The sequence below is a fragment of the Peromyscus leucopus genome, chromosome 19 (genome assembly GCF_004664715.2).
Source record: "Peromyscus leucopus breed LL Stock chromosome 19, UCI_PerLeu_2.1, whole genome shotgun sequence".
Lineage (NCBI taxonomy): Eukaryota > Metazoa > Chordata > Mammalia > Rodentia > Cricetidae > Peromyscus > Peromyscus leucopus.
Genome location: NC_051079.1, coordinates 1,442,226 through 1,453,823, shown reverse-complemented (window position 1 = coordinate 1,453,823; position 11,598 = coordinate 1,442,226). Strand labels below are relative to the sequence as shown.

The window sequence follows — 11,598 nt, the reverse complement described above, 5'->3', positions numbered from 1 at the left end:
AGCAAATCTAGTCTAGACAGAGGCAAATCTATTCTAGGTAATCTCCCAGAGGCATGTCTCCTTGATAATTCTAAATTCTGTCAAGTTGAAAATGTTAACCATCACAACTTTGTCAACTTGATACCCAAACACATCACTTTCAAAGCATTACTTCCATCCTCATAGCTCATGACCATCTCGTAATCCAAAACTCATTGTCTTTTAACAATTTTAGCAAGTCTCATCTGAGACTCATAAACAGTGAGCTCCTGTAAAGAAGAAATTACACACGTAAACAATGGCATAGCACAAACATTCCTATCCCAAGGAAGAACAGGGACAATGCAAGACTGAAATTCAGCAGGGCAAACGCCAACTCCGAAGCTGCGTGTCTGGCGTCTGTCTGTGCTTCAGATGGTCTGGGTAGGTTCACCCTTCCAGTTCTGCCACCTACAGCGTATGGCATCTGTCGGGCCAACTCTGCTCCATGCCTGTAGCTTTCTTCAGCAAGTCTCACGGTTCTGAGTCTCCACTGCAGCAGAGATTCTCTGCAGGGACCCAGACTTGCCTGGCCTAGCAGCTCCCTGGAACGGAGAAACAAGCTTCGATAGCTTCTTTAATCCTCCATGTCTGCAAAACAATTACCACATGGATGATGCTACATTTGCTGCCAATTTGGGAATGGGGGCTGACTCCCCTTGGATCACAGCTGCCTCTGCTTCTGTGTGCTGATCTTGCAGAGACACTTCCCCAGGCAGTTGCTTTTGAGGAGCTAGGAACTCCTTCAGCACCATTCAGTTTGTTTTCCTTTCTAATGAATTTGCAGAGACTTCAATACAGGATCTTGCCCTCTGAAACTCCACAAGCCAAGTCTCCATTGACTGTTCTTCTGAGCATTTGTGTTTTCTAAACTTCCATCAAAATGGTCTAGTAAGCTCTGCCTACAATATTCAAGGGCTTTCCTTGCCCAAAGTTTCAAATTTCCACATTCCTCCTGCAAACCAGTCCCAAGGGTCTAAGAATCACATATTCAGGTTTACTACAGCCACAGGCCCACTTTCCAGTACCAACATCACAGTAGTTTCCTCATTACTGTGATAGAATACCTGGCAAAATCAACTCAAGAGAGGAAGTGTTTATTTGGGTTGACAGGAGAGGTGTAGTCCATTGTGGCTGGGAAGTCATGGCAGCAGGAGCCTGAAGTAACAAGTCACATTGTATCCGGTAAGGAGGCGGGAGTTGATGACTGCTCAGTCCACTGGTTTTCTCCTTTTTACTTTGTTCAGGATCCAGGTCCATAGAGTAGTGCCACTCCAGATAACCATCATCTTGATACTCCCTCACAGGTGTGTCCTAGGTGACTCTAGATCCTGTCACATTGACATTAACCATCACACTGCAGCCTATCTGAATCTGTCACCCAATACGCTGATCTCCAGACTCTTTCCACTTTTTGTCAAATGATATTTCATTCTTTGTGGTTGGATTATATGCATGCAACGTTTTCCTTCATCCATTCATCTGCTGGTGAGCATCTAGGCTGACTACAAAACTTCAGCTGTGCACATCTTAAGTGTTATTAACCCTCACACTCTGTCTCCTTCCAGATAAGCTTTGAAGTCACTTTGTCGATATGCATAAGATAAGTTGGTAGTGTTTTTGATAGAATTCATAGATTAGGTTGGAGAAACAAAAACCCTAAGGAATACTCTACGTACAAACTTGGGCTCTCTCTCTGAAGAAGTCTTCTTTCTGCTGTCTTCTGAAGAGACGGAAAATAACTGGCATAATTTCTTTATTTGGCATGAAAGGGTCTGCTCCTATTTTTTTTTAAAAGGTTGCTTTAAAGGCAATTTCTTTGATAGTTATCCAGATTCCCTAGTTCTCCCTGATGGGAATACCTTTCAGGGAATGAAACCACTTAAGTGATACTAAAAATAAAAAATTATTTTATATATATTATATATTACTCAGAGATAGTTGCTCATAACATTATTTTTTTTTAAACTGGGCCTTATGTAGCTCAGGTGGGCTTGAACTCACTCTGCAGTTGAGGATGACTGTAAATCACCAATCCTTCTGCTCCACTGTGCAAATGCCAGGACCATAGGTGGTATACCCTGACTGACTTCCACGTTACAGTGTCCATGAGATTTATAATGATGGCACTACTTCCGGCGTCAGTAATCCCGGCCTTTTGTTATTTAACCTACCTAATCTCTTTAGTTGATCATTTCAGGGTTTGGCTCTTATTTTTATTAATTTTCCTCCAGTAAGCTCTTATTTACAATTTGGGTTTTGTTTTTCCTTACAATCTCTGCTCATATTTGTATTTCTTTCAATTAATTTGTTCTTCTCCTAATTTTCTAAAGAAGAGGCTTGATGAGTTCAGACCTTTACTACTATACACTTCATGCCATAAGCTTTTCCCAAGGGCTTTCACTGCACTGTGTGTGTGTGCGCCTGTGTGTGTATATCAATCATCCTGTGTATGTGCCTGTGTCAATCATCCTGTGTGTATGTATATCAATCATCCTGTGTATGTTTGTATCAATCACCTGGCCAGCCTCTAACTGGAGATCTTTTGGATTCCACCTCCTAAGGTGTGTTAAGCCACCATACCCAGTATCCAAAGCAGCCTCCACTTGTTGAGATTTCTTTGACCTCTGTGTGTAGCTTAGTCACCAACAACTTAACAACCGAGTCCTTTCTTTTTTTTTTAAACCATCTCTCTAGATTTCTAATTTAATTCCATTGTGGTCTGGGAGAATATGTCATTAAAATTAAGTAAGTACATTTGAAGGTCCCAAATGTCATCTTCCTTACTAAATGTCCATGTGAGCTTGAGAATTATATGACTTATGCTGTTGGTAGTAAACTATGCTATAGATGTCAATTACATCCAGTTGACTAATGGTATGTTTTCTGTTTCTTTTTCTTCTTCCAGTGCTGGGATTAACCTGGGCTCACATATCAGTCATGTGTTCTACCACTGAGGCAAGAATTGATGGGGCCTTCAGCTCAACCATACGGTACCCTCCCTTCAAGTTCCACCTTGCAGTTTTGTGCAGACTAAGCCTGTAGTAATTCATCCACCACCGGCTCCCACAGGAGTCTACTCCTGGGTGTGTCGGCAGGCCGTGGTTCTCCAGTCCTTCCAACATGGTTTGCCTGTGATAGGATCAGAAAGTAAAGGCTCGCCCTGACTGGTTGCCTGTTAAGCTAAGGTCAACTTCTTTCTAAACTGTTAATGTTCTGCTCAAAGTCAATACTGGTGAGAGGTGAAAACAAAAAATACATTGTTTTTAAAATTCTGTCTTTTAGAAAGTGGTTCTGTGAATGTAAGGGCCTATCCAGGGCACACCAAAAGCATCCCTTCAGGGCATCATACAGCAGCATCCACCAACTAGTCTTCTTGACATGTTATGTATTCACTGATGGGCTCTGTCTATGGGTCGGGTGTTATACTTACTTCCTACATCTATCTTTAGTATTATTATTGTTGGTTCTGAGGAAAATAAAAGTGTGCTCGTCAGTTATTAGCCTGGTTATAAATGGGGAAACCATTAGCCAAATGCTCTCTACAGGAACTGCTATGGTTTTCCATTTTACCTCATGCTTCACTGTATCTTCTGAAGTCCTACTGCTACTGTAAAAAGCATCATTAAAAGTTTGAGAAATGCTGTGCTATAGAATATTGATAAAATTTAACCTATGTGAAGGATGAATTAACTGTCAATGATAAAAATATAAAGCAGATTTTCTAAAATGTCTTTATTTTAAACCTAGTTTCAATTTAATAAAAATATTACCATAATTACAGTAATAAAAACAAACACAAAATACAATGAATTAGAGGTTATCCAAAATAAATCCACAGTTTTAAAGTTGGAACACATGTGCTTTTATCAATTAAACAAAAGATTCTGTTTCTGATAGATTTTTCTCTCAGACATTTGGGATACATATCTTTTAAACTGGAATCAGAAAACCTCTCAACAAGGTAAAAAACAAGTACATCTAGCAACTTTAAAGTAAAATACCCCCAAACTATTACTCATAAAACACTGAAAAGGGGAGATACATCATTGCTGTAAAATACTTACCTTATAAAAAGTGATACACACACACACACACACACACACACACACAACACACACACACACCTGACTTTTGAAGAGGAATAAGCTTTTTAAAATATAGAGACAGGCTGAGTCTTCCTGTCTGGCTCTTTTTGATCAAGCCTATTCTATTCAGGGTACTTTCCAAATACATCTTAATCCTGAAGAAGTAGGTGTTAAAATATGAAAGCTTCTTTGACCCTGGACAGAGGCTCCTGTCATGTGAGCACTCACAATGGGAGCCTTCTAGATGTGGATGCTTACTTCTTATATTGGCTTGAGAGAGATGTCCTTGTTTCTCAAAGATATGGTAATTTTCTTTCCAATAATAGGATTTTTTGATGTACTGAGATTTGCTTTCAAATGCCTTAAAAATAAAAATTCATTTATATTATTATAAAGAATAGCTTCCAAAAAATCAGAGAAAAACATATTACACCATAAGTTTTATTAATGGTAAATGTTTGCATTTATTTTTAAAAGCTTAGTTGCTACTAAGCTTTTTTTAAACAAAAGCTAATAAGCAAGAATAATTTTCCATACAGAAATTTTATCCATAAACAAGACTTAAATTTATTCCAACATTGAAAACTAAGAAGAACTGGAAAAAATACAAAGCAAAACACTTCTGAGTCAACCTGCTTTCTCCTTTTTGAATATACTGTACTTAGGATGGCAGACATACACTGAAGGAGACAGAAAAACGTCCATTTAGTCCACAGATCAGCAGTAAGAATGACATGCAATTCATGATTTCCTTTCAACTAATTTTGTAATTGAACCACTAACAAAGGGTTTGGCTTGGTTTGGTTTCCACTTGAGAGGAAGACGATCTGCTTCCCGAACTGATCCTCTTTTTGTACTAGACACAATGTGTGTGCCCTGCCCTTTCCCCAACGGCTATTTAAGGTGACTTTGCACACCGACAGCAAACGCCATTTTTCAGCAAACGCCATTTTTCTTCTAACAGTGCCATGGCCTTGAATAATCAGTTTTTTTAAAAACAGAAGCAAAAACCAAGTATCAAGTGCAAATATAGAACACTCCCTTAAAGTTACGCAAACCCAGCACACGTGCAGAGCAGTTATCACAGATGCTTAGCAGTGTGATCAGGAACGTGCATACCATGACCTGGTGCACCAAAGGCTGCCTATGACCAAGTTGTAAGTGTTGCCATGTTAATAATTCTTTCAAGGCACTGAAGAATTATGCAGATGGAGTTTCCAAAATATATTAATAATTGCTTAAACTGTTAAAGAGCCCTGAGTCAGAACGTTCAGGAGCTTCCTGAAACTGTACACTTAGACAAAACGGCATCTTTGCTTATTTCATAAAAAATTAGAAGACCACTTTGCTTTTGAGGGAAGAAGTCAAGTTTATGAAATAAAATCAAGAGAACTATACAGGATGATTCAAATACTCAGCACTATTATCCTTCTTAGACAGTTTGCACACATCAGTTCATACTTTTAGATTCAGGCACCAAATTAACATGACAGGTCCCTTTTCCTGCACCTATTGCTTAAATTCTCAGAAACAGAAAATCTAACTTTAACCTCGGTTGCTTCCTTTTCACTCACAAACAAGATGAGATGCTAGAAGGGGAAGAAAAGCAATATTCTGATAGAAAAAGAGGTAGAAAATGCCAAAGTAGCAACTTAACTTTATGAACTGTGCACTCATGTTTTTATGTTGTGATCTGACCCCACTACCTGCCACTCAATCAGCCACGGAAGCTCAGTGCAAAGGATTTCTCCTTCACTGCAGTAAAGCAACACACACACGAGACAACACTAAACAGCCTCCTCACATTTAATGTTTAAAGACATAACCATAATTATCAATACTGCTATCATGTGTATGTGTGTGTTTGTGTGTGTGTTAAAGTCAAAAGGATATACATGATTCTCAAGTAATGTCAGTAAGCATTCCTATGTGATATTCAAGCAAGTTAAATCAGACGCCATTTTGAAAGAAAACTGTATTGTGATATTTGACAGGTAGACTCAATGACAAGTGATGTTTATAACAAGGCACAAATTACTTGTGAAAATCTATTACTTCCCTAATTAGTACAAAACCAAAGCTAACTTATTTCTCATATTTAAATGTATTTTGCCCCCTCTGGCTCAAAATGAAATAATAAACATTTTCAATTAACATACATGTAAAAATAACAATTATGGCAGGGGAGAGATGCCCTTCCCTCAAATTTCAGGACCCTGATGTCCACCTAAGTTTAGATCTTGCAAATACAAATGACTACACAGCAACTTGAATGCTTGCTTTCTATGTACTCAGAACCCTACTGCACAGAGGAAAGGAAGAGGGGAGTATCTGATGGGTGTGGCGTTTCAGCTGTGCAGGATAAAATTCCACAGCTGTTTCCCAACAGAGTGAGTGGGAGTTACACTGCTCAACTGCACATTTAGAAGCAGTCAGGATAACAAACCGTCTATGTGGTTCTCAATGCAATTTAAAAAAAATTCCAAAAAAATGTGTCCTGTAAGTCAGTTTTTATACAAATTATTACTATAAACATTTCAGACACTCTGAAAGGATAAATGCTTTTAGACCTTAAAAAAGCAAGCTGTATCAAAATCTGTTATTTACAAAACAGCTGTCAAGACGTGTGAAAACCTGACCTAATAGATGCTCTTTTCCTGTTCAATGAACTATGCCCTCTCTACTAAGGTTGCAGCAAATCCTTCACGATGCTCCTTCTCCCTGTGCTTCCTGTTTGTTTCCTGTCTGCTGCACCGCCCATGTCCCAAACCAGCTCTGCTCCATCTAGCACTGCCCTAGCTCACAAGTTCAACTATTCCTAGTTCACAAGTGTCCAGAATTCAAAATAAACAAAGAACATCCATCAGGCAATATATGACTACCCAGGATGTTCCTATGTGTAAAAATGACCCAGCAAGGTTTGAATTTTGAAATAGACAAATCTTAAGCAGCATGCATTTCAACATTCTAAAATAAAATGTTCTTTCAGGCTAAAATCACCAAAAATATAAATTTAAGAATTTTTTTTCCAGTTAATTTTATGTTTCAGTAGACTTCTAGTTAATTTGCCATTATTAAATTACAAATACCTTAAGCATAATTTGGGCAACTAAATACTTGCCTAATATAATTTTCTTACACTAATATAAACTATTTCTCTTGAAAACCTTGCTCCCAATGAAATTCCATATATACACAGCATAGATAAGGATGTTAAACTATGTGACAAATGCAGGTGTGCTAGCACCGTCTGGTAAATTGTACGTATTTAGAGCTGAATAAAGGAGGAAATGTGGTGGGGCAAGGGGTACAGAAAAGGATTCCAAATACTGCTCCTCAAAAGCTCTCTTGAAACACCAGCAGGAAAGCGAACAGTGCCTCAGAACCCGGTGTTACTGTCCACAAATGACACAAACAACTGCAGTGTGAACTCTAAGTGTGCTAAGACACTGACCTTTTCTTTTCCTATCAAACCCCTGAAGCCCAATGCTTTAAAAAAAAAAAAAAAAGAATGTGTGTCATTGTAAAAATAATCCTAAGAGAAGTAAGAGTTGTTCCGAGGCACAGGGAAGAGGGGTTTGAGAAACAAGGAGGAGAGATACTCAATGGGCCAAGTACTGCAAAGAGACTAAGAGGTAGCAGTTCCAGAGAGTGAGGAGGAAAGTCACTGGCCCGAGGCAGCTCTTGCCCTTGCCATCTCCTGCAAACCCAAGCAAATTTACAACAATTTCAGGTGCCTGAAGACATGAACAGAAGAGCATCCTCTATTTGTAAAATAAACAGCCAAGTGACAAGACTTTCCAGCTTCTCTTGCAGAAGTTAGTGTGCTGTGCTCTAACATGGAGACTAAGCTGGGAGCTAGCAGGAAGGCCTATCCCTTACAGACACAAGCTTTAGCCCTGCAGCTCAGGAGACAGAGAAAAGGACTTAAGCTAGATTCAGCTGTGGCCCACAGGTTCTTGGATTGGCAGACTGTGTGCAGCAGCCATCCTTCATTGCCCAATGGGCAGCCTATGGCAAGGAAGAAAAGATCCTCATTTCTGCTATTTCCAAGTCTGCAAGAAGATAGTCTGTCTCTTTATGTAAACATCGTATCATCAGATGGATCTTTTTTTAAAAAAAAAAAAACTTCAAATTATACTTAGAAAATGGCCTCATTGGTTCCTAACTACATAGCTAAATAGTCACAACATAATATTCCTAATTTGAAACTAACAAAAACTGTACTGTCCAAAAAGATTAATAGTTGTTGGACATGGTGGGGTCCCCATCCTATAATCCCACAACTGGAAGGAGAGGCAGGAAAATCATGAGGTTGAGGCCAGCCTGAGCTACACAGTAAGTTCCAGGCCAACTTGGACTACATAGTGAGATGCTACCTCAAAAACAAAAGAAAGAAATATAGCAGTTGCTCAGCTAAACACAGAGATGGAACTGCTGAGTCTACAACACAGCGGCAGAGCTCACCACGAGGGAGGCCTGGCAAAGGCGGTGGCAGGTAAACCACCTCAGCCAAGTGTGACCAGGCTGAACACTCTGCTCTCCCACACTGAGTTGCTACAGCAGAAAGACAGAAATAAGCAGTAAGATTCAAATGTGGGGGAAAACTACCCCAAAGAACACTAAAAGAGTATATACTTATACACAGTATATAGTAGACACTACTGTAAACAGCTCATGTTTTTATAATCTAGCAGTGAGGAATCTCGAAACACTTAATGCGTATATTTATGCTAGATAAAAAGATTACTCATTTAAAGGAGATAAAATGCTTAGCCCCCTCCCAAGTCTACATGTAATCACATGCTTTTCCAAAATGCCCCTGCACCCTTTTCTAAGTATCTGATATTAAGCTATTTATTGTATCTTAGTTATCCTTGGCAGTTTAAAGAATATTCATCTGCAGGTATGAAGAAAAACTATATTCTTTATAGCAAAAAATTACTATCTGAGAGAGTGGAAGTAAGGCTTCTGATGAAGATAGAATCCGTAACACTGTCAGAATTAACAGACACAGAAAAGATTGCTGCCTCTAATAAAGTATAACCCTGCTGAGCAGACCTCAGAGGCACAAACAGGATGGTGTGTGTGCACTGATTAGACCAAGCCCAGGTCAGCTGTCACAGATCATTTTCTGCAAATGGCTGATCCAAACAGCGACAAGTTAATACAAGAAGTGCAGCAGGAACAGTCAGGTAGGGGGTGTGCTTGCACTGTCCTGTGCTAACCTTCAATTCTCACTCGAATTTTGCTTTTCCTTTTCATGTCTGCTGCTGATTTTGAAACTGGTCATTTATTTAAGCTAGTCAATTTTCCTTTTAAGTTTAGAAAACAAGGTAAAGTCATTATTCTTTAGCATATACTTCCACAGACTTAATTCTGAAACAATCATTTGGATAATTTCTAATTATCTTGAAATACTATCTTTCCTTCAGTACTGCCTCAGCCACATGGCATCTCTACTGTATTCTTATCATTTACTACATGTGACACAGTTCTACTTGCCCACTCACCTTCCACAGGACTTTTTGGGATATCTGTGTCATTCCACCATGTGAAATCATGATAATTATGAAATCATGGAGGAGTATTGACCTTGTAAGTCATTTTTAAGGTTTAACATACATACAAATTTAAAAAGAAAAATGAAATGAAAACCAATGTGAAAGGAGGTCCTTAGAGGATTTCCCCCTTTGAAACCAAAAGTAGATTTCCTATGAATTACCATTGATGTTCCAAATTTAAGACACATAGACACACAGACACACACAGACACACACACAAAATAGGCAATTTCAAACACTGTATGATGTTTTCGTTGTGATGGTGGTACATACATAGTCTAATTACATTCTAATAAAAAATTATGAAATTACAAATTAACCCATTTAGATTAAACTTCCAACTAGCTTTAGAACCTACTAAGACCTCATGATCACATACTTTAGCTAACAAAACACTCTGTGTTTCTTAATCAATACAAAAGAATCCTTCGTTCAATTGCCTTGCGACAAATTGGGCATTCACTCATTCGATCTCCACAGAGCTGGCATGTTCCATGGCCGCAGAGGAAAATCATGTTCTTCAGACGATCCAAACACACAGGGCACATTGTCTGAAATGTAATGAGACAATGTGTAAATATGAGCCATTTTATACTTTAAGTGCAACATAACAACTCTTTTATATTATTAATTTTCTTTTTTAAAAATAATTTATTTAATTTTTATTTTATATGCATTGGTGTGAAGGTGTCAGAGCTTCTGGAACAGGAGTTACAGACAGTTGTGAGCTGCCATGTGGGTGCTGGGAATTGAACCTGGGTCCTCTGGAAGAGCATCCAGTATTCCTAACCCCTGAGCCATCTCTTCAGCCCCTATATCATTAATTTTCTAATCTATTGCTTTTGAGAATAAATTTTTCAGTGTGTGTGTGTGTGTGTGTGTGTGTGTGTGTGTGTGTGTGTGTGTGTGTTTCAGGAGGGATTTGAGACTAATTCTTGTTATATAGCCCTGGTCAGTAAACTCACTATGCAGGCCAGGCTGGTTTCTAACTCATAAGAGATCCACCTGCCTCTGCCTCCCAAGTACTGGAATTAAAGATGTTTGCCACCATACCTAGCTCAAAAATAAATTAGTTATTTAAAAAAATTAATTGTTCAAAAATAGTCATTATAATAAAACGTCATCCCGCTGGGCGGTGGTGGCGCACGCCTTTAATCCCAGCACTAGGGAGGCAGAGCCAGGCGGATCTCTGTGAATTCGAGGCCAGCCTGGGCTACCAAGTGAGCTCCAGGAAAGGCGCAAAGCTATGCAGAGAAACCCTGTCTTGAAAAACCAAAAACAACAACAACAACAAAAAAAAAACAAAAACAAAAAAAACCCCCATCATCCCTACAAAATAGACACTAGCTATTCTTTCAAAACAGTATAAAGGCAGTACATAAAACAAATAGTACAGGCTGGAGAGACACCTCAGAGGTTAAGAATGCTTACTGCTCTTGCAAAGGACCTGAGTTCGGTTCCCAGAACTCACATATTGGCTCACAGTTCCAGGGGATCTTACCTCCACTGGCTCCTGCATGTATAAGATGCACATCAACTCTTGCACACAAACACACACAATATAAATGATAATAAATCAGAGAACAGGCAATGGATGAAAGCTGCCCCACTGTACCTGAAGCAGATGTCACCTCCAGGTAACCAGTGCCTTTGTGTGGCACTGAAGTGGGGTGCGGTGCAGGCATGCAGCTGAGAGCCCTGGCTAGGCACTACGCTAGATCTAACCTCCCTAGCCCTGCTAGTACTCAAGTCAAGACCGTCAGCTTGGGACTCCGGGTCCCAGACTTCCGGCTCGCAAACACTCTGCCAGCACTACTCTGCTCTCAAGAGTTAGGTGTGTGCTTTCAGCCACTCTCTAGCACAAAGTCATTATTTATCCATAACATATACTTTACACTAATAAAAGCCCATTTTATTCTAATGTAACA

The 11,598-nt window shown here is 39.2% G+C and overlaps 1 protein-coding gene across 2 annotated transcripts in view; it reads right to left on the bottom strand.

The window, feature by feature from the left end:
• Positions 1-4,367: 4,367 nt before the first annotated feature.
• Positions 4,368-11,598, bottom strand: part of Mib1 (MIB E3 ubiquitin protein ligase 1) — a 112,954-nt gene continuing 105,723 nt past the window's right edge. Inside the window, exons 21-22 of one of the 2 annotated variants that reach the window (XM_037196951.1) lie at positions 10,050-10,221; positions 4,368-4,467 (exon numbers count right to left, since the gene is read on the bottom strand). In XM_037196951.1, the coding sequence (XP_037052846.1) occupies positions 10,081-10,221 (141 nt within the window). In that variant the 3' untranslated portion in view covers positions 4,368-4,467; positions 10,050-10,080. Of the gene's footprint in view, positions 4,468-4,531; positions 10,222-11,598 lie in introns of those variants that run through there. The other variant, XM_028876695.2, reaches the window with a different exon arrangement.